Source organism: Ostrea edulis, chromosome 2, assembly GCF_947568905.1.
Source record: "Ostrea edulis chromosome 2, xbOstEdul1.1, whole genome shotgun sequence".
Taxonomy (NCBI): Eukaryota; Metazoa; Mollusca; class Bivalvia; order Ostreida; family Ostreidae; genus Ostrea; species Ostrea edulis.
The window spans coordinates 55,589,108-55,611,925 of record NC_079165.1 but is presented as its reverse complement, the minus strand read 5'-3'; the positions used below and the strand labels follow the sequence as shown (position 1 = coordinate 55,611,925).

Sequence of the window (22,818 nt, the reverse complement as noted above, 5' to 3'; positions counted from 1 at the left end):
TATATTGAGAAAATCTTTAAAAGTCTTCTCAAGAACAACTGGGCCATAAGAGTGGAGCTTCTTGGTATAAATTAGGTTCAACTTTGTTCAGATCATGGCTCACTGGGATAGGGTGGGGCTACAGTAGGGGATCAAAGTTTTACATGCTGATATATAGGAAAACCATCTTCTCCAGAACCACTGGGCCAATTTCAACCAAACTTTGTACAAATCATCCTTGGGTGAAGGGGATTCAAGTTTAATAAAATGAATGGCCATGCCCCCTTCAGAGAGGAGATAATCACAAAAATAGGGTAGAATCATTTAAGAATCTTCTTCTCAAAAACCACTGGGTTAGAAAAGCTGAAATTTACACGGAAGCTTCTTTACATAGTGGAGATTCAAGTTTGTTAAAATTATGACCCCCAGGGGTAGGGTGGGACCACTATAGGGGATCAAAGTTTTACATGCGAATATATAGAGAAAAATCTTTAAAAGTCTTCTTCTCAAGAACCATTAGGCCATAAGAGTGGAGATTTATATGAAAGCTTACTGGTATAAAGTAAATTCAAGTTTGTTTAGACCATGCCCCCCCCCCCCCCTCCAGGGGTAGGATGGGGTCACAATAGGGAATCAAAGTTTTACATAGAAATATATAGGTGAAATCATTAAAAAATCTCAACAAGTACCACCGAGCCAGAAAAGTTTACATTTGCATGATAGGTTCCTGACATAGTGGAGATTCAAGTTTGTTAAAACCATGGTCACCGGTAGTAGGGTGGGGCCACTATAGGGGATCAAAGTTTTACATACAAATATATGGGGAAATATTTAAAAATCTTTTTCTCAAGAACCACCGAGCCAGAAAAGTTTACATTTGCATGATAGCTTCTTGACATAGTGCAAATTTAAGTTTGTTAAAACCATGGTCCCCGAGGGTAGGGTGGGGCCTCTATAGGGGATCAAAGTTTTACATACAAATATATAGGAAAAATCTTTAAAAGTCTTCTTCTCAAGAACCACCAAGCTAGAAAAGTGGAGATTTACCTGAAAGCTTCCTGGTATAAAGTAGATTCAACTTTGTTTAGATCATGGCCCCCACGGGTAGGATGGGGCCACAATAGGGGATCCAAGTTTTACATAGAAATATAATGGGGAAATCTTTAAAAATCTTCTCCTCAAGAATCATTGGGCCAAAAAAGTTTACATGTGCATAGAAGCTTCCTGATATAGTGCAGATTCAAATTTGTTAAAACCATGCTCCCCGGGGGTAGGGTGGGGCCACTATAGGGAATCAAATTTTTACATACAAATATATAAGGAAAATCTTTAAAAATCTTCTTCTCAAGAACCATTGAGCCAGAGAAGTTTATATTTGCATAAAAGCTCCCTGACATAGTGCAGATTCAAGTTTGTATAAATCATGGCCCCAGGGGATAGGTTGGGGCCACAATAAGTTTTATATGCAAATATGTAGGGAAAATCTCAAATATGGGCCAAGGTGACTCAGGTGAGTAATGTGGCCCATGGGCCTCTTGTTTATCTATCTTTGCAGCTATTGATTTGAAAATTTAAACAAGTGTGAGTTTGGACCTTGTTGGTCTATTTTTGAAAGAGTTATGGACCTTGAACATAGCAAATAATGCCAGAAGTGGGGGATCCTGTAGTAATGCTTGCCATAACAGTGACATCTAGTTTGTATTTTTACAGTACACAGATCAAGCATTGAATGTCAACTTTCTGGTGAATGACCTTAATCGTCTCATCTTTAAACTGCTTGGTCTTAGTGATTTTGTGCAGCCATATGAAATGTCCATGAATTCAGTAGGACTCTACGTACTGGATCCAGCAGTCGCTGAAAGAAAGGTAAAGAATATGACTTTTCTCTCATATCTACGTATGTAAGATACAGATATTCTATGAAAGAAAGGTATGTAAGATATTTCTATCTTTCATATCACGTGACGTTTATCTTACATATCCCTTGACGTCATAATCAATACACAACTAGCTTGCAACTTACCTCGCCTCGATTGACGAACACTAGCGTCTGCAAAGCTCTTGTACAAAAAATGACAGATTGTAATGTCCCTGATAATCTCCGGGTGTATGTGACCGGACACAAAAATACACATTCCTTGAACAACTACCGCACACTCAACAACAGTCACAAATTCCTCATACACCTATGTCATCCGGTGCATTATGCCAGTTCACAGAAACCCAGCCCACACGGTCTATTAGTTCTAGGCCTACCTCCACATTCACTCTGTCAATGTCTACTGTCCGTGTCTCAGGTGAAATAAGTGCCTCCAATGTCTATGAGACTCGAGTCCTTGCACGCGTGGAAAACGAAAGTCGAGCCATGCCCATATTCACCAACAAAAACCACTTGGAATCTCTCTTCACACACTCGTCATTAAATAACTGCTCAATTAATATCAATATCAATGCTCCTCTAAGAAAAAAAATGTGCAGTTGTGGATTCATATTCTGATTAGGTCTGTCAAAATGTTTCGCGCTGATGGACTGTCGAGTTACGTCACGCATCACCCTGATTATTGATTTATTCAAAGAGGAATAACTCTAATATCATTCACTTATACACTCGTCGCAGATTTTTTGTCGGCAACGTAGTTGCCAAAATGAAGGTCGTAGAATTCAATTCTGGTGTTATTTTTGATGTACAGCTAAAAATTAATTAATTGGAAAATTCTCAAAATGGCGTCGCTTGGCACAAGGAAAACGGAAAACTCTAGAAATATGAGAGAAAAATACTCTCTTATGAGTTGCCATGAAATATTAAGGTGATTCCACCCTCAGGGTTGCAAAAAAGCGGTAAAACCCTCGGCAAAGCCTCGGGTTTCACAGCTTTTTTGCAACCCTCGGGTGGAATCACCTTATATTTCATGGCTACTCATAAGAGAGTCTTATAATCTTTCATATCTACGTATGTAAGATACAGATATTCTATGAAAGAAAGGTATGAAAGATATTTCTATCTTTCATATCACGTGATGTAATAATCAATACACAACTAGCCTGCAACTTCGCAAAGTTCTTGTATAAAAAATGACAGATTGTAATGTCCATGATAATCTCCAGGTGTACAAAATATATGTGACCGGACACAAAAATACACATTCCTTGAACAACTCTGCACACTCAACAACAGTCACAAATTCCTCATATCGAAAATGCTGTCGAGTACATCTATGTCATCCGGTGCATTATGCCAGTTCACAGAAACCCAGCCCACACGGTCTACTAGTTCTAGGCCTACCTCCACATTCACTCTGCCAACGTCTACTGTCCGTGTCTCAGGTGAAACAAGTGCCTCCAATGTCCATGAGACTCGAGTCCTTTCACGTGTGGAAAACAAAAGTCTAGCCATGCCCATATCCACCAACAAAATCCACTTGGAATCTCTCTTCACACACTCATCATTAAATAACTGCTCAGTTAATATCAATATCAATGCTCCTTTAAGAAGAAAGCGTGCAGTTGTGGATTCAGATTCTGATTAGGTCTGTCAAAATGTTTCGCGCTGATGGACTGCCGAGTGACGTCACGCATCACCTCTGATTATTGATTTATTGTGTACTTATTCAAAGAGGAATAACTCTAATACAATTCACTAATACACTCGTCAGCCGATTTTTGTCAGCAACGTAGTTGCCAAAATGAAGGTCGTAGAATTCGATTCTGGTGTTATTTTTAATGTACAGCAAAAAATTAATTAATTGGAAAATTCTCAAAATGGCGTCACTAGGCACAAGGAAAACGGAAAACTTCTAATAATATGAGAGAAAAATACTCTTATGAGTTGCCATGAAATATTAAGGTGATTCCACCTTCGGGGTTGAACCCTTGGGTGGAATCACCTTATAATTCATGGTTTCTCATAAGGGAGTCTTATAATCTTGTCTGCTAAGGATATTTGCAACATCCACAATGATGCTTCATTCCATTGTGAAAATGTCGTTTTTCTATGTAATTGTTTTGTATAGATTCAAAATGAGTCGTGTTCTCACTTATAAATATTGCAGTAACACTTGTGGAAGAGCATTTACCTGACATACAACATTGTATGTATTATGATTTGAAGGAGTCTGTTTTCTTGAGTTATGACGATAAAAGGAAGATTGAAAGCGGTTTGCCTTCATATGAATTTATGAAGGAGTCAGTAAACCATGTATATTACTCAGTAGAGACATATATTTGATATCGTTATATGCTAAGAAATCAAATGATGGATATCCTGAATGGGGATTTGTTATGATTTTAGCATCAATGATAATTATTATTAGCAACATATTCTTACAGTTGTTCAGACTTTGTGAGATGTTGCTAAAATTTGTTAAAAAAAAAGAAAACCAAACTCTGTGGATTGATTTCAGACTTTGAGATGTACTGTTAAAAGTTGTAAAAAAAATTAATTTCAGGCTTTGAACTGGTTGACAGTTTGGGCTGTACTGATGAACCGCCACAAACTGGCTAAGGTGCTATGGAACCGCTGTGATGAACCAATAGCATTGGCTCTTATTTGCAGTAATCTTTACAAGGAACTGGCCAAGTATTGCACGGAACTCTATATGCGAACAGAGATGGAAAGGAATGCCAAGTAATTTTCCAATTCTGTGTTAAAGATTTTCAAATAAGTCCAAAACTGATTATATTTTCATATGATGCATGAATACAATGTGAGTTAATATAGCCAAAATATTTAAAAGCACTAGATGCCTAGATCTGTAAATTGGTCAAGTTTCGAGCATAAAAACAAAACAGTCTCGGAAGTACAAGTTGATGAAAATCATTTCTAAATGAAATTAGGGAGTTTGGAGATAAAGCCTTGGGCGTTTTGGACATTGGCTACATGGACTCGAGTGAACAGACCTACAGTATGTTAAGTGCACCTCTCAAAGACTTCAACAACAAGACTTCCATGGAGATTGCTCATGATGCGGGCTACATTGGTTTCATTGCACACCCTTGTTGCCAGAAGTGGCTAACCAGAAAATTGTTTGGTGCCATTCATGTCAAGGAACTGGATTTAGGTTTTCTTACACTGCCAAACTGGTTCAAGGTAAGTCAATGAATGCTTGGTGATTTAATGGGTTTTACATCGTTATTTTACTGTCCTCTGTATTCAGTAATTGACCCACTGATTCTGTTGGTTCACCTTTCTGTCTCATTTAAATGATTAATTAGACTTCTCACAATCCTTGCCTATTCATCATTTTTTGTGTGAAAATAAAAAGAATTGAAGAATTTAATTCTCTGTTGGTGCTGATCAATTCTTTTGCCTGTATATAAATATTAGCAGTTTTTAAAAACATTCTCTTCATGAAGATTTTAGAAGTTATGTGATACATTAAAAACACTCTTCTGTACATTTTTTGGCCACCACTGCAGCTATTGAACTGAAAATGTATTTTTTGACCTATTTTTTAAAAAGTTATGGACCTTGAATTTAACAAATTTCAGGGATTTGAAAGTTTTCCAGACAATTTTTGGATATCCCTACAGCTACTGAATTGAACTTATATCAATGGGTTACAGATCAAGTTTGAGTCTCCTTCAAATACTGTAGACATAGTCTTTATGCCCCCCAAGACAGGGGGGGGGGGGGGGGCATATGGTTTTTATACGCCCGTCTTTAGACGGGACATATTATGGTACAGCGATGTCTGTATGTTCGTCCGTCCGTTCGGGGTTTTCTCTTTATAATTTCATTTCCCTTTCACATATCATGCTGAAACTTGCTGTGTAGCTTCTTTGTGGGTCACTCTAGATCATACTGCAATTTTGTTTTCAAGTAGGAGCCTTCTTATTTTGTGGAGTGTTTGTATGAGTATTGAAGATGTGCATGTGTGATGGAATTTGATTTTCTACAATTTTTGAGAAAATTACAGGTTGTTGAACTTAGTCTATTTGGAAATTAATATTCTATGGAGGGTACATAATTTGTCTGCCCAACTCCTCCCACAGTTTTCAAGTGAGGACCATCTTATTTTGTGGAGTGTTTGTATGGGTATTGAAGATGTGCATGTGGGATGGAATTTGATTTTCTACAATTTTTGAGAAAATTACAGGTTGTTGAACTTAGTCTATTTGGAAATTAATATTCTATGGAGGGTACATAATTTGTCTGCCCAACTCCTCCCACAGTTTTCAAGTGAGGACCATCTTATTTTGTGGAGTGTTTGTAAGGGTATTGAAGATGAGCATCTGGGGAAGGATTTTGATTTTCTTCCATTTTTGAAAAAATTACAGGTTGTTGAACTTGGTCCATTTTGAGGAAATCTCGATTTTTAAGCTAAGACCCTTTGTTCATATGAAAGTTTGTCACAGCCTCATGATGGCTGATACTACCTGAAGCAAAGTTATACAAATCATAGCACAAGAAAAACACCCTATGTAAGCATTTCACGGGCGTATTATGTACCGTTTGCGGTACTCTTGTTTGGTTTTTTTGTCCTGTCTGTCATTCTGTCTAAAACTTTAATCTTGTTAATAACTTTTGAACAGTAAGTGCTAGAGCTTTCATATTTCACATAAGTATTCCTTGTGACAAGACTTTTCCGTGGGTACCAACATTTTTGACCCTGTGACCTTGACCTTGGAGTTTGATCTACTTTTTGAAAACTTTTAACCTTGCTAATAGCTTTTGAACAGTAAGTGCTAGAGCTTTCATATTTCACATGAGTATTCCTTGTGACAAGACTTTTCCATGGGTACCAACATTTTGACCCTGTGACCTTGACCTTGGAGTTTGATCTACTTTTTGAAAACTTTTAACCTTGCTAATAGCTTTTGAACAGCAAGTGCTAGAGCTTTGACATTTCACATGCGTATTCCTTGTGACAAGACTTTTCTGTGGGTACCAACATTTTTGACACTGTGACCTTGACCTTGGAGTTTGACCTACTTTTTGAAAACTTTAACCTTGCCAATAACTTTTGAACAGTAAGTGCTAGAGCTTTGATATTTCACATGTGTATTCCTTGTGACAAGACCTTTCCGTTGGTACTAAACATTTTGACATTGGCATTTGACCTACTTTTAAAAAATTTGACATTGGTCATAAGTTCTAAATGGTAAATATTAGAACTTTCATATTACACATGAGCATTCCTTGTGACAAGATCTTTCTACTGGTACCAAGATATTTGTCCTTGAGACCTTGACCATCTTAAGAATTGGCCATTATCTGGGGCATTGGTGTTTCACAAACACATCTTGTTTCCGCATGGGATTAATTTACACAAAGTACATGATCACAAATTTTCTGCAGAAATTTGAAGATTTTTGATGTAGTAAAAAATATCCTCTTCAAATGTGCCGAACATAGTCAATCTACCACGTTTGTCACACTGATGTCCGTCAAGGAGTTCTTCACATTCTGATGTAGCCCTTTTTTTACACTGAAGTCCGTCAACGAATTTTTCACATTATGATGTAGCCCTTTGTCACACTGAAGTCCATCAATAAGTTCTTCACATCCTGATGTAGCCCTTTTTAAAATGTAGGATTTTTTCATTGCCCTGATGCCAATTTTGTTGATTTGTTTTCCCATTACTGTACTAAAATGTTTGGAAGCTTTCATAAAACTGTTTTCTACAGCATATTTTGCTATTTTGTATCTTTGCTCTGCTGAATAATGGTTATATTCGCCATGTTTGCGTTTTTGAGTTTCTGACACTGCCAGTGTACAATGGCCGCATTTACAAATAAAATTCTACAGATTTTTTGAGGTGTATTATATGGATTTAAAAAATATTGTTCAGGTAGAGTTTCGCAAAACAAAAATCGCTTTACCAACAAAGAATTGGAACATTTAAAAAGGTTCATTCGAACCAAAATAATTCGTGTATTATTATAAAATTGATGTTCAATGACCAAAACTTGCATAAGTTTTTACCCCCTCCCTCAAAAATTTTAATTTTTATCCAACATAGGTCTCGATCTCGCCCCTAATTTCGTATAATAGAGATTTGTTGATATTTTAGAATTCTTGAAGAGAGGCCTGGAAGATATTGAGCTTGTTTAATGGTCGTTCCTTTCTATTGTTCTTACAGATTCTCGCGAGTGTGTTCCTCATCTTTCCTATTTACATCTGGATTGGGTTTGTACCCAAAGCCTTAAGCTGGAAGAAGAAAAGGGGAATCATATTCAAAGGGGATTCTGGTAAGCCACTAAGAAGTATCATGTGATCTTGTATTACATTTTTCCATTTACTTAGAAGTGTAAAAGTCCAGGGGGGTGGGGGTGTATGATATGGATCAGACACTCTGTCCAAAAGAAAGAATATCCAGGGACCTCATTTATCCAGATGATGTGGTTCCTAGTCATATTGTCCAGATGTCTAAACTGCCTATATTTCCAAACTGTACTTGTAAATGGCCTTTGATATGAATGACAATAATTAGGAATGTTTCATTGTGTTAATATGTCTATTGTATTAAATGCAATAATATGCTTAAGCAATACTACATAACACTCATTCAAATGAGATAAACTCTTCTAAAACTTGGTCGGTGATGTAGACATGATTGTGAGTCAAGAACATGTGATGACCAACATGGATACCTTGCTGTTTATATGGTTGTATTAATAATTGCCCAAGCTGATTTCTAATGACTAAACCCCTACCCCACCCTCACCCACACAAGTCAATTGATAAGCAATCATAGGAGATTCAATTCTGAATTTACACGGGTGAGCCATCAGTAAATCTCCTTTTGATATCCATGCTGACATTAACTGCTAATCATTCCCAGTCAGATCACATTATACTAAGTGCATGTGTAAATTTGATTCAAGTTGTTGATTGAATGTAGTTTTATAATGTTATCAATGTACAAATTTAAGGTAAAGAAATATTGATCTATATGTAAAATATTGTACATATATAGAGAATAATGGCTACATAACTCCGAAGTCATTCTATAAAATTAATAGTAACCAATATTATCAATGTAATTACTCTTTAACAGTATATATTTTGCTGATAACATTTAAAGTTGTATGGTCCGAATTTCGACAATTTTTTTCCACCTTGTAAAACTGCTCTTAAATCATCACACGTACGTAATTAAGAGGCTGTACAACATGTCATACATTATTTCACTTGTTTGAACCAGAATTACTTGATTTCAAATCGGTGTTTACTAATAACCGTCTCTCGGCCATTTCAAGTGACAGTCATGTGTGCAGTTCAAACTTTCAGATCATTGATGGTCTTATCTGTGTAAAGCTGTGTACTTTTGTTACAACAGTACCGTGCCATAAGTTTAATACAAATAAAAATTTCAAATGCCTCTTAATAATTCGTTGTTTTATGCTCTTTCAGCCTTAAAATTAGACAGTTGCGTCCGAGTTAATACATCATGTTGGGATTCCCCTGACGCGCGTGGGGCTAGTTATAGACATCTAACAAACAATAATTTATGCGTCATCCGGAACACCTCGGGTCTTCCACCGAAAAACACTGTTTTCAGTGAAAGTCCCAAGGTGTTCCGAATGATTTATGCGCACCACACTATATTTGCTTTTTAAATAATCTTTTCACTGTTTTCTTCTACATGCAAATGTTTTCAAGCATGTATTTAAGGGAAAGTCAATAACTTTAAACACTAATTAATCTGCTTGAAAGTAATTATGTACAAAAATAATACATGAACATCGGATCATACAGCTTTAACCTATTGATATGGAAATTATATTCCCTTGGCAGTACAGTAGTGCAATTCAAATTGTCAGAGAGGCGAGAATCTCGTGCCCACATAAGTAATTAATCTTGCAGCGAGTCTTTCATAACCGCTCACAGTTGGACATCTTTTTATTTTATAACAATTAACACCCAGCTCGGGAAAGCTGATTCAAGAATACAGACCAGTTAAAATTGCCATCTAGATAAACAAAACATAATGGAAAATGAATTTTGGGGGGATAAAAGTACCGTACCGATCCAGAACACGGAATTCTGGAGACTAGATAACATTTAGAAAATCCATTCCCCAAAAATATTGTAGGGAAGTTGAAGTGTCCAGATATCTGAGAGTCCACTATATGAAGCCATATTTACACCAAGTTAATCAGGACTGGAATATTTCTTTCAGATTCCAAAGTTGTGGATAATAATGAGTCAGAGACTGATGAGGAAGATGAGGAAAATCTACCAACATCAAAATCTCTCCTGCAAAATGAGCTAGAAAGTGTAAGACTAGTTTGTGATGAGCATTCGTATTGTCAGATTATGCTGTATGGCTTTGTGTGTTGCAATAAACTCCTACATATATTATCAATTCATTTTTTGTCATAGTTTAAGAAAAGGAAGAAGCTTACTGTTAGAAGAAGAATACGGAGTGCTTTTCAATTACCAGTGGAAAAGGAGTTGCCTTTGTGGAAGAAAATATACTTGTTGTGGAGTGCTCCCATAACTACATTCTGGGTGACTCAGGTAAATTCTACATTCTGGTTGACTCACATAAATTCTACATTCTGGGTGACACGTGTAAATTTTACATTGTGGGTGAATCGGGTAAATTCTACATTCTGGGTGACTTGGGTAAATTCTACATTCTGGATGACTCGGGTAAATTCTACATTCTAGGTGATTCAGGTAAATTCTGCATTGTGAGTGACTAGGGTAAATTCGACATTCTGAGTGACTCGGGTAAATTCTACATTCTGGGTGACTCAGGTAAATTCTACATTGTGGATGACTCGGGTAAATTCGACATTCTGGGTGTGACTCGGGTAAATTCTACATTCTGGATGACTCGGGTAAATTCTACATTTTAGGTGATTCAGGTAAATTCTACATTCTGGGTGATTCAGGTAAATTCTACATTCTGGGTGACTCGGGTAAATTCTACATTCAGGGTGAGTTGGGTAAATTCTACATTCTGGGTGACTCGGGTAAATTCTACATTCTGGGTGACTCGGGTAAATTCTACATTCTGGGTGACTCGGGTAAATTCTACATTTTAGGTGATTCAGGTAAATTCTACATTCTGGGTGATTCAGGTAAATTCTACATTCTGGGTGACTCGGGTAAATTCTACATTCAGGGTGAGTTGGGTAAATTCTACATTCTGGGTGACTCGGGTAAATTCTACATTCTGGGTGACTCGGGTAAATTCTACATTCTGGGTGACTCGGGCAAATTCTACATTCTGGGTGACTCGGGTAAATTCTACATTCTGGGTGACTCGGGTAAATTCCACTCGTTTTGTTACACTGCACTTGTTCAAGTTACTGAAAAAAGAGGAATGTTGTAATTATACCCCCCAGAACGAAGTTCTGGGGGGTATATAGGAATCACTGTCTGTTTGTCTGTCTGTCCGTCCGTCCGTCCGTCCGTCTGTCTGTGTAGATTCGTGTCCGGGCCATAACTTCTTTGTTCTTTGACTTAGGCATACCATATTTGGCACACAGGTAGATCACCATGAGACAATGTGTCGAGTACCTTCATGACCTCTATATGACCTTGACCCTTGACCTCAAGGTCAAAATCAAAGGTTTTTTTCACAATGGATTCTTCTTTGACATAGGCATACCATATTTGACAAATGAGTGTATCACCATGAGATGATGTGTCATGTACCTTCATGACCTCCATATGACCTTGACCTCAAGGTAAAAAATTAAAGGTTTTTACAATGGATTTGTGTCAGGGCCATGACTTCTTTGTTCTTTGACATAGGCAGATGTGTCAAGTACCTTCATGACCTCTATATGACCTTGAACTTTGACCTCAAGGTCAAAATTGATTATAGGGTTTTGACATAGTCATACCATAAGACATGGGTGTATCACCATGAGACTATGTGTCATGTACATTCATGACCTCTTTATGACCTTGACCTTTGATCTCAAGGTCAAAATTATAGGTTTATGCCATGGATTTGTGTTCGGACTATATCTTCCATTTTCTTCTACAAAGGCATACCATATTTTTACACTCAGGAAAGAGGTAATTTATACCTATTAACAACACCTTTTGGGAGATTGGGGTAAGCGGGGGGTATTCTTAGTGAGCATTGCTCACAGTACATCTTGTTTTTATTGGATTCTAAAAAATTCAATCAAAAGTTAATATTAATTCCTTACTTTTCAGACAATGTACTTCTGTTTCCTGGGTCTGTTTTGTGTAGTTTTGCTGTGGCCAACCTGTGGAAACTTCTACCTGGACTTGACTTTGTGGCTGTGGACCTCTGTTATACTGATTGACCTGGTTCAACGGACATACACAAAGCATATTGTATGTCAGAAAGTCTTACACAAAGCATATTGTATGTCAGAAAGTCTTGCACAAAGCATATTGTATGTCAGAAAGTCTTACACAAAGCATATTGTATGTCAGAAAATCTTTCATACCTTAATTAGTTTATCGACTTTTGACATATTGTATGTCAGAAAGTCTTTCATGCCTTAATTAGTTTACTGACTTTTGGCATATTGTATGTCAGAAAGTCTTTCATACCTTAATTAGTATACCGACTTTTGACATATTGTATGTCAGAAAGTCTTTCATACCTTAATTAGTGTACTGACTTTTGGATTTAAGTAAATTTTCACTCATACACACTGAAAAATGAGTTCATTATGTTGAATTCACCAAAAACCATTATTCTAATACTAAACGGTAATTCAGTAAATATTTTTTAAAGTTCACTCATTCAGGATGAAGACAAAGTGGGCAAAAATAAATTGGTGAAGATTTTTTGGTTTACTAGATGGAAGGATTAGATATGCATTGATACTGTGTGAAACAAAACAGCAGTAGAAAGTGTACATTAGTATGTACACAAATAAATATCACATGAATTTCATTTTGTAGCAACGCAAAGCAGTGTCCTTGCTGGGTAGTTGTTGTGAGATTATTTTGATCATGGTTTTCCTGATGTTGTACCTGGTACTGAGAATCATTCCTCACTGGTTTCATTCGGCTGACATTCTCACCAGCAAGGTTGTACTCAGTGTAGCACTCATTTTCTTCTTCTACCGTCTCCTGGGCATATACCTTCCCATCTCTCCAACTCTGGGACCAATGCTAGTCAGAATGAATCGAATGGTATGTATTGCTAATCTTAAAAAATATTTGTAAGTAATATGGCCATATCATAAAAATATATTAAATCTTAGAAAATATTCTCTACTCTCATATATATTTGAGAAAAACTATAATGGATAATTAAATTATAATGTCCATGAAGATCTCTTCCTAAACTGTAAAATTCATGGCTCCAGAGTCATTGGTTCAAGCCCTAAGGTATGGGCTATTAATATGGCCACATAATGAAAAAGTGTACCACAAAAAAATTAAAATGAATTGTATTATATGCTTCAAACTTCCATTTTTCCTTCTTCTGTTATTGAATAGGTATTGTATGTATTTTTGAAAAATTATAAACATGTACACGAAAGTCTCTATATTTAGGCTGATGTGCAAATATGAGATTCCCTGGGCTATGATACTCAGGTGTCTGTTAAGGCCTGTGGGCCTCTTGTTAAAATATTAATAAGGAAATTACATCATTTCTGTGGCTGCAATAACTTGAGATTAGTTGAAAGTATTTTCATAGACTTTAAAGGTAATGATTGAAATCTTAAAGTAATCACTCTCTCTGTCCATCCACTTGTCAGCACTTTCGATAGCATGTGATAAGTTATCTTGGGAATATTTTCATAAATTTTATACAATTTAAGCAGAATTTTTAGTGGGAATTTGATTTTGGCTTTGTTAGCTAGGGTATTGAGATCGCTATTCCATATTGTAGGTAATATTTATTTTTCTTGGAATTATAAAGTTACTAAAATTAGCTCTCGCTAAATATATATTTATGTACCCATTTTTATGGAAAAATCATGAAATTTGTGTCTCACTAAAATCCACTTATACGGTACTTAATTTTTGGATTAGCCAGAGGAAGACCTTTTGATTTTCGGATACTGTATGTTGTGGGGCCTTTCTAACTCCTCGGTTTTCTAGTTGTTCTCCAAGTTCATTGATAAATTCAAAGATGCAATGCATATGATCTTGTTTTTTGTAGAAAAAATCTGCAGTTTACTTGCATCTACATATGCTGAATAAAATTCTGTTTTCAGATTAAGTATGACTTTGTGGATTTTATTCGGATGTTTCTGGTGTTCATGATATCTGGAGGAGTGACTATTCAGGCCATATTATATCCCAATTATCCAATGGGAATAGATCTAATCAAAAGGGTCCTGACACGCCCACTTTTTGCCATGTTCCTCACACAGATTGGGGATCTTGATGGTGAGGCAGGAATTCCACTCATTTGCATGTATGTTACTCAATTCATGAAAATACAAATATTTTCCATCGATATGAATTTTACAAATGTTTTGCGAATTTTTAACAGGTGATACCAGCTGTTCTGATCATTACCAGAATGTGTCTGCAGGCTTTTGTACAGCAGGTAATTATCTGACTATTTGGGGGTTAATTTCTCTTGACAAATGATTTTTCACTGATCTAGAGGTGCATCATAATGATTTTATTCTTGGATCAAGGGTTAGAATCTTTGGCAATGCCTGTCTTTTTGATGAAAGCAAGTAGAGGAAGGCATCAAATTGATCCATTCCAGTCATCTGACAACTGTATACCTTTAGATCTGACATCTGTATACCTGTAGGACTGACAACTGTATACCTGTAGGTCTGACAACTGTATACCTGTATTACCTGTAGATCTGACAACTGTATACCTGTAGGACTGACAACTGTATACCTGTAGATCTGACAACTGTATACCTGTATTACCTGTAGATCTGACAACTGTATACCTGTATGACTGACATCTGTATACCTGTATTACCTGTAGATCTGACAACTGTATACCTGTATGACTGACATCTGTATACCTGTAGATCTGACAACTGTATACCTGTATTACCTGTATGACTGACATCTGTATACCTGTAGATCTGACATCTGTATACCTGTAGGACTGACAACTGTATACCTGTATTACCTGTAGATCTGACAACTGTATACCTGTATGACTGACATCTGTATACCTGTAGATCTGACAACTGTATACCTGTATTACCTGTATGACTGACATCTGTATACCTGTAGATCTGACATCTGTATACCTGTAGGACTGACAACTGTATACCTGTATTACCTGTAGATCTGACAACTGTATACCTGTAGGTCTGACAACTGTATACCTGTATTACCTGTAGATCTGACAACTGTATACCTGTATGACTGACATCTGTATACCTGTAGATCTGACAACTGTATACCTGTATGACTGACATCTGTATACCTGTAGATCTGACATCTGTATACCTGTATGACTGACATCTGTATACCTGTAGATCTGACAACTGTATACTGTAGGTCTGACAACTGTATACCTGTATTACCTGTAGATCTGACAACTGTATACCTGTATGACTGACATCTGTATACCTGTAGATCTGACAACTATATACCTGTATTACCTGTATGACTGACAACTGTATACCTGTAGATCTGACAACTGTATACTTGTATTACCTGTAGGACTGACAACTGTATACCTGTATTACCTGTAGGACTGACAACTGTATACCTGTAGGACTGACAACTGTATACCTGTAGGACTGACAACTGTATACCTGTAGGACTGACATCTGTATACCTGTAGGACTGACATCTGTATACCTGTAGATCTGACAACTACATACCTGTAGATCTGAGGACTGACAACTGTATACCTGTAGGTCTTGATTTATACATCAACATCTATAGTACAGTTATTTTAGCCATATTGAATGCCCACCAATTATTCATGAATTTGTATGAAAAAACACATTACAAACACTACGTATATCAGGAATGAAAAAACACATTACAAACACTACGTATATCAGGAATGAAAAAACACATTACAAACACTACGTATATCAGGAATGAAAAAACACATTACAAACACTACGTATATCAGGAATGAAAAAACACATTACAAACACTACGTATATCGGTAATGAAAAAACACATTACAAACACTACGTATATCGGGAATGAAAAAACACATTACAAACACTACGTATATCGGTAATGAAAAAACACATTACAAACACTACGTATATCGGGAATGAAAAAACACATTACAAACACTACGTATATCAGGAATGAAAAAACACATTACAAACACTACGTATATCAGGAATGAAAAAACACATTACAAACACTACGTATATCAGGAATGAAAAAACACATTACAAACACTACGTATATCGGGAATGAAAAAACACATTACAAACACTACGTATATCGGGAATGAAAAAACACATTACAAACACTACGTATATCAGGAATGAAAAAACACATTACAAACACTACGTATATCGGAAATGAAAAAACACATTACAAACACTACGTATATTGGGAATCTTGGCACACTGAGAATTTTTGTTTGTGATGAAGGATTCACTGCTAAATTGTATGTAGTTTTCTACACCTAACCTATTTAACAAAAAATATATGTATAACTTCTGCTATTTATGTAGATTTTTAAAATTCCTTTCAAATTAAGGGCCAAATCATACTATTAATGAATTTGGTCCTTAACATAAGCATTAATCTTACAAATGAGAATCCTCCAAAAGAGACAGCACCAACATTTCAAGCTATGCATTGTTAAAATATCTGCCAAATTTTTCTGATATTAAAATCACTTAATATGTGTAATAATGACCCATTTTAACCTGACTTAAAGAAAATACATGTACTAATATCTTTCAGATGTCAATTTCAGAGGATCACACTATGCAAATCCAGGTAATAACAATGAATTAATGTCATATGTGAGATACACTGTACATTGAAAATGAAATGAAACTTGTGATTCTTCTGTATGTCTTTATTGCAGAAACTGTAATACTTCCCATACAGAAGTGTCCATATTCCAGTTTGTTTGGTTACCTTATTACGATACAGTATCTGCTCATCTGTAAACTGGTTCTTGTCACACTGCTATTTGCCATGTTTGCGTAAGTGTATAAGAGAATATGATGTGTTAGTTATCTTATGAAATGAAGATTTAAAGTCGCTATCGTGTCTGTATGTCCTTCCGTCCGTTCAAGCTCATATCTCCGAAACCTTTTATTGGAAAGTGATATAATTGATCGCAAGTGTTCCTTGAGACAAGGACTTGTGGACCAAGGTCTGTCAAGGTCATTTTGGAAAGGGAAAGGTCGCTCAGAACATATACCTTATATGAGGAAATTGTTCCTTATTTCAATAGTATTTTGAACAGATGTATTGATCATATATCACACAAATAAGTAGCAGGTAAATGGCTTTCAGTCGAAGGTCACTCAAGGTCATTTTGTAAAGGTTAAGGTAACTCAGAACATATACTTTGTATATGTAAAAAAAAAAAACGGCTTAATTTCAATAATATTTCAACAGTTATTGATCTTAAGGACAAGGTCTCTCGAGGTCATATTGGAAAGTCAAGGTCACTCATATACTTTTAATGAGGAAAAAGTTTCTTATTTCAACAACTTCATTCACAATGTTCAGAAAACTGTTACAGTTTTCTGAACAGGTATTGATCATATATCACACAAGTAATATGCAAATAACTTTCAGACAAAGGTCACTCAAGGTCTTTTTGTAAATGTCAAGATAATCAACATATGCCTTATTTATAAAAAGAAACCCTTCATTTCCACAGTTATTGATCATTGTGCAAGTCATTTGTCATATGGAGTTGTTCATTGGTTAGATGCAGTTCAGGGATCATCTATCAGTTTTACTGATATTCTCGTTGAAAAAGAGTTAGTGTGCTGTGCATATTTATATCTGTACTATGTGTTGTAGAAAGTAAAGATCTCTAAAATCTTGTCTACAAATGTCACAAGGCATGATAACTTTTAAAAAGCAATTTAAATTGTTAGACTGAATGATTAGAGAGCAGGTAAGGTACTAACACCCCATTATGATACTAACACACCACCATAATATAAACACTCCATCATGATACAAACACTCCACCATGATACAATCACTCCACCACAATACAAACACTCCATCATGATACAAACACTCCACCGTGATACAATCACTTCACCACATTACAAACACTCCACCATGATACAAACACTCCACCATGATACAAACACTCCACCATGATACAAACACTCCACCATGATACAAACACACCATAACAATACAAATACTCCACCATGATACAATCATTCCACCACGATACAAATACTCCACCATGATACAAACACTCCACCATGATACAAACACTCCACCACGATACAAACACTCCACCATGATACAAACACTCCACCATGATACAAACACTCCACCATGATACAAACACACCATAACAATACAAATACTCCACCATGATACAATCATTCCACCACGATACAAATACTCCACCATGATACAAACACTCCACCATGATACAAACACTCCACCACGATACAAACACTCCACCACGATACAAACACTCCATGATACAAAGACTCCACCATAATACAAAAACTCCACCACAATACAATCACTCCACCACGATACAAACACTCCACCATGATACAAAAACTCCACCGTGATACAAGCACTCCACCACGATGGAAACACTCCACCACGATACAAACACTCCATTACGATACAAGCACTCAACCAAGATACAAACACTCCACCACGATACAAGCACTCCACCATGATGCAAACACACCATCACAATACAAACACTCCACCGTGATACAATCACTCCACCACGATACAAATACTCCACCATGATACAAACACTCCACCATGATACAAACACTCCATCACAATACAAACACTCCACCACGATACAAAGACTCCATGATACAAAGACTCCACAATACAAAAACTCCACCATAATACAAAAACTCCACGATGCAAACACTCCATGATACAAAGACTCCACCATAATGCAAAAACTCCACCACGATACAAACACTCCACCACGATACAAACAATCCACCACGATACAAGCACTCCACCACGTTACAAGCACTCCACCACGATACAAACACTCCACGATACAAACACTCCATTATGATACAAGAACTCAACCATGATACAAACACTCCATCATGATGCAAACACTCCACCATGATATAAACACTCCATCACAATACAAATACTCCACCACGATACAAACACTCCACCACGATACAAACACTCCACCACGATACAAACACTCCATCACAATACAAACACTCCACCATGATACAAACACTCCACCATGATATAAACACTCCATCACAATACAAATACTCCACCACGATACAAACACTCCACCACGATACAAGCACTCCACCACGATACAAGCACTCCACCATGATACAAGCACTCCATCACAATACAAACACTCCACCATGATACAAACACTCCACCACGATACAAACACTCCACAATACAAACACTCCACCACAATACAAATACTCCACCATGATACAAACACTCCACAATACAAACACTCCACCATGATAGCCATCACAATACAAACACTCCACAATACAAACACTCTACCACAATATAAACACTCCATTGTGATACAGCACTCCATTGTGATATGAACACTCCACATTGATTCTTACACTCCACCGTGATTCTAACACTCCACCTTCATATTAACACTCCACCATGATACTTGAACTCCACCATGATATAAACAATCCACCATGATACTAGCACTCCACCATGATATAAACAATCCACCATGATACTAGCACTCCACCATATGAACACTCCACCATACTAGCACTCCACCTTGATATAAACAATCCACCATGATATTAGCACTCCACTGTGATGCTATCACCATGATAAAAACACTCCACCTTGATAATTATAGTTCACCAGTTTATCACTCCACCTTGTACCAAAGGCTTATCTGATCAAGGGAACAAAGTTTAGCAACAATCTATTTTTACCCTATTTCTAACTGTTATTGTAACTGCATATGTTGTAAAGAAGGTGGGATATGAAAACCAAATTATAATACAAGTAAGAAATTGTAATAATATACAACTTCACTAATATGTGATTTTCCAACCACTTTCTTTCAAATGGCCAATAATTTCTATCATTTTATAGCTGTTTGGGTTTAGAAAGTATATGCTGCATGCATTGACCATGATCAATTCAAGATACATTGGTTATCATATCACTGTGGTGCAAATATAGGAATTTATACACAACCATAAGAGAGTGAATGTGTAAGTTATTTTCCTATAATTTCAATTATTTAACAATCCCTCAATATACAATATGTTGCTAAACACTGTACTATGGCACTAACTAACACAGATGGCATCTGGGGGCTTCTCATTCCAATATTATGTACAACATGATTCTTATCCTTAAAGCTAGCCTGGAAATGTTGCAAACTAGATGCAAAGGGGTGGACTGATTCCATAGAGACAAGAAACCAAAATGACCTATGGTCGTAATCATCAGACCTATCCCAGGTGGGTTGATCCCAGTATGTAAGCCTAAAAGCATGAGCCTAATCCCAGCTGGTGATATGACCACTTTTTCTGTAGTCTGTTCCCAAGAGAATGAGAAATTCCTAAGTTTGATCCCAGTTGGCAGATAAATCGATCCTCCGACTTTGCTGATAATGTACGTGATTGTTAAAGGGGCATGGACATGATTTTGATGAAAAAATATATTTAGATAACAGGGTTCTCCATTAACTGAAATTTGACTGTGGACGAAAGCACTTAGGTCTGATTTTTTGTATTCACGACATTTTGTCAGGATCAAATCAGTAATAAACATAACAAGAGTATTGAACATCACATACACTATTTAATTGTGTAGAAATAAAACATTAATTAGTATAGATTTCATGTCCTTCCAAACTTGTGACAGTTTTTCAAAAGGAAATTTTGCAGGGCCAGGCTCTTGTGTAGAGACAAGCATGAGGAAATTCAACACTTAATTGCTGAACCTGTTCCTTAAAGATTCCTTTATTCTTATTCATGGAGATAAATCCTCTCACAATCTGCAAAACATTAATAATGCGTAGAGTAATCATTGCATTTTAGCACAATTTAATTTACAACTGAATGTAACAAAGCTAGTATACCTGTTGTTGAAGTTGGTACAACCATGTGTCTGTAAGAGAATGCTATGTAAACTGTCAGCAGCTCTTCTTCCAGAATGCTGTGGTAATGCTTATTGAGATTCTATAATAGATTAAAATTGTCTACAAAGCTGCAGCCATTGAATATAAAATATATATACATGTTAAGTTATTAAATATAATGTATAATCACTTCATTTTTATCAACTGCAAATTGTTTCTGATAAATTTCACAAGCCAGATAATTGTATTAATAAAATCCACCAAATTGTAATGTGGAAGTAAAATTGAAACCAGTTTATACTTCATACTTAAACAATGATCACAGCTGAACAACTGTGGTTAGTGATCCCTCCATGAGCAGTAATTACTTTCCCCTACAGCCACAATATGGCAGCTATCTCCAGTGTAAGCATGTAGAGTTACAGCCCTTTGCTTACTCCTACATTTGGTGAATCTAACTGTGATGCTAAAATTATCCTCTGGTGGGAGTTTTTGAACTGTGGCACTAAGATATTTAACTGTGGCCTGTGGAGAACCCTGCAAATGCAAAAATAGGGTGGGGTCATTTAAAAATCTTCTCAATAATCAACAATCACTGGGCCAGAAAAGCTGAAATTTACATGAAAGCTTCATGACAAAGTAGAGATTCAAGTTTTTAAAAATCATGACCCCTGGGGTTAGGTTGGGGCCATAATTGGGAATCAAAGTTTTGCATGTGAATGTATAGGGAATCAAACTTGGCACAAAGCATCTTTAGATGAAAATTATTGATATGAAAGGTCATACCCGTCTACAAAGGCATATGATAATTAATGAATTTGTAGTCAAGTTTAATAATGAATTTTTAGTGGTTACCTTTGAAAAGTTTTTGCTGAAGCAAGCTGTTTGTATAATGATAGTTTTACTCAAGCTTGTTTATTGCTAGGAACTGCTGCTCAGGTGAGCGATGTTGTCCATGGACCACATTATTATACCCCACACAACAAGTTGCGGAGAGAATAGTGTTTTTGACCCGTCCGTCAGTCCCTTGTCAGCACAACTCCTCTGAGACCACTCAACAGAATTTTGTGAAACTTTGTAGTTAATAAGGACACTGTCTAGATGTGCATATTCCCAGGAAATGATGATTCAATAATTTTTCTGGGAGTTATGCCCCTTTTGAACTTATAATTTTGAGCCCGTCTGTCCTATTCTTGCAGTATTGCATGGCATTATCATTCATTATGTGAGGCATTGACAAGCAATGTTGGAGCGTGGGGTATATGAGCTTGCTCACTTTTTCTTTCATTATGTAATAAGTCATACACATGTAGCACATTTCCTACCTAATCAAGGTACACTCTAGTCACAAAACATTGCATACATTTTCAAAACACTGGCAGTAACTTAATCACCATTTTTTTAAAGCTTGTATGCACTAGTCATTTACAGGTTCACAGCCCTTAGATTTCACTGTAGGATATGGTCATTGAAGTTTCATTTTGTTTTTATTTCATTGGAATGTGAATTTCAGTGTGTGCAATTGTATTACCGATCACAAATTTGATTTAACACGGCATCAATGGGCCAAAACTTGCAAGTTTCTTCACACCATAGCCTCCTGCAAGATGGAGACACAGTAGGGATTCAAAGTTTAACATAGAAATAGATATGTAACATCTTTAGAAATCATCTCAAGAATCAAATTCAAATTCTGCAAGCAACCTCATTTACTATAG

The 22,818-nt window shown here is 36.4% G+C and overlaps 1 protein-coding gene across 1 annotated transcript in view; it reads left to right on the top strand.

The window, feature by feature from the left end:
* LOC125678974 (transient receptor potential cation channel subfamily M member 2-like) overlaps positions 1 to 22,818 on the top strand; it is a 68,637-nt gene that overhangs the window by 22,827 nt on the left and 22,992 nt on the right. Inside the window, exons 12-23 of the mRNA XM_048917800.2 lie at positions 1,690 to 1,845; positions 4,425 to 4,603; positions 4,813 to 5,065; positions 8,061 to 8,169; positions 10,104 to 10,201; positions 10,307 to 10,444; positions 12,107 to 12,250; positions 12,830 to 13,063; positions 14,098 to 14,272; positions 14,379 to 14,435; positions 16,756 to 16,791; positions 16,883 to 17,003. Coding sequence (XP_048773757.1) covers positions 1,690 to 1,845; positions 4,425 to 4,603; positions 4,813 to 5,065; positions 8,061 to 8,169; positions 10,104 to 10,201; positions 10,307 to 10,444; positions 12,107 to 12,250; positions 12,830 to 13,063; positions 14,098 to 14,272; positions 14,379 to 14,435; positions 16,756 to 16,791; positions 16,883 to 17,003 — 1,700 coding nt within the window. The remainder of the gene's footprint in view (positions 1 to 1,689; positions 1,846 to 4,424; positions 4,604 to 4,812; positions 5,066 to 8,060; positions 8,170 to 10,103; positions 10,202 to 10,306; positions 10,445 to 12,106; positions 12,251 to 12,829; positions 13,064 to 14,097; positions 14,273 to 14,378; positions 14,436 to 16,755; positions 16,792 to 16,882; positions 17,004 to 22,818) is intronic.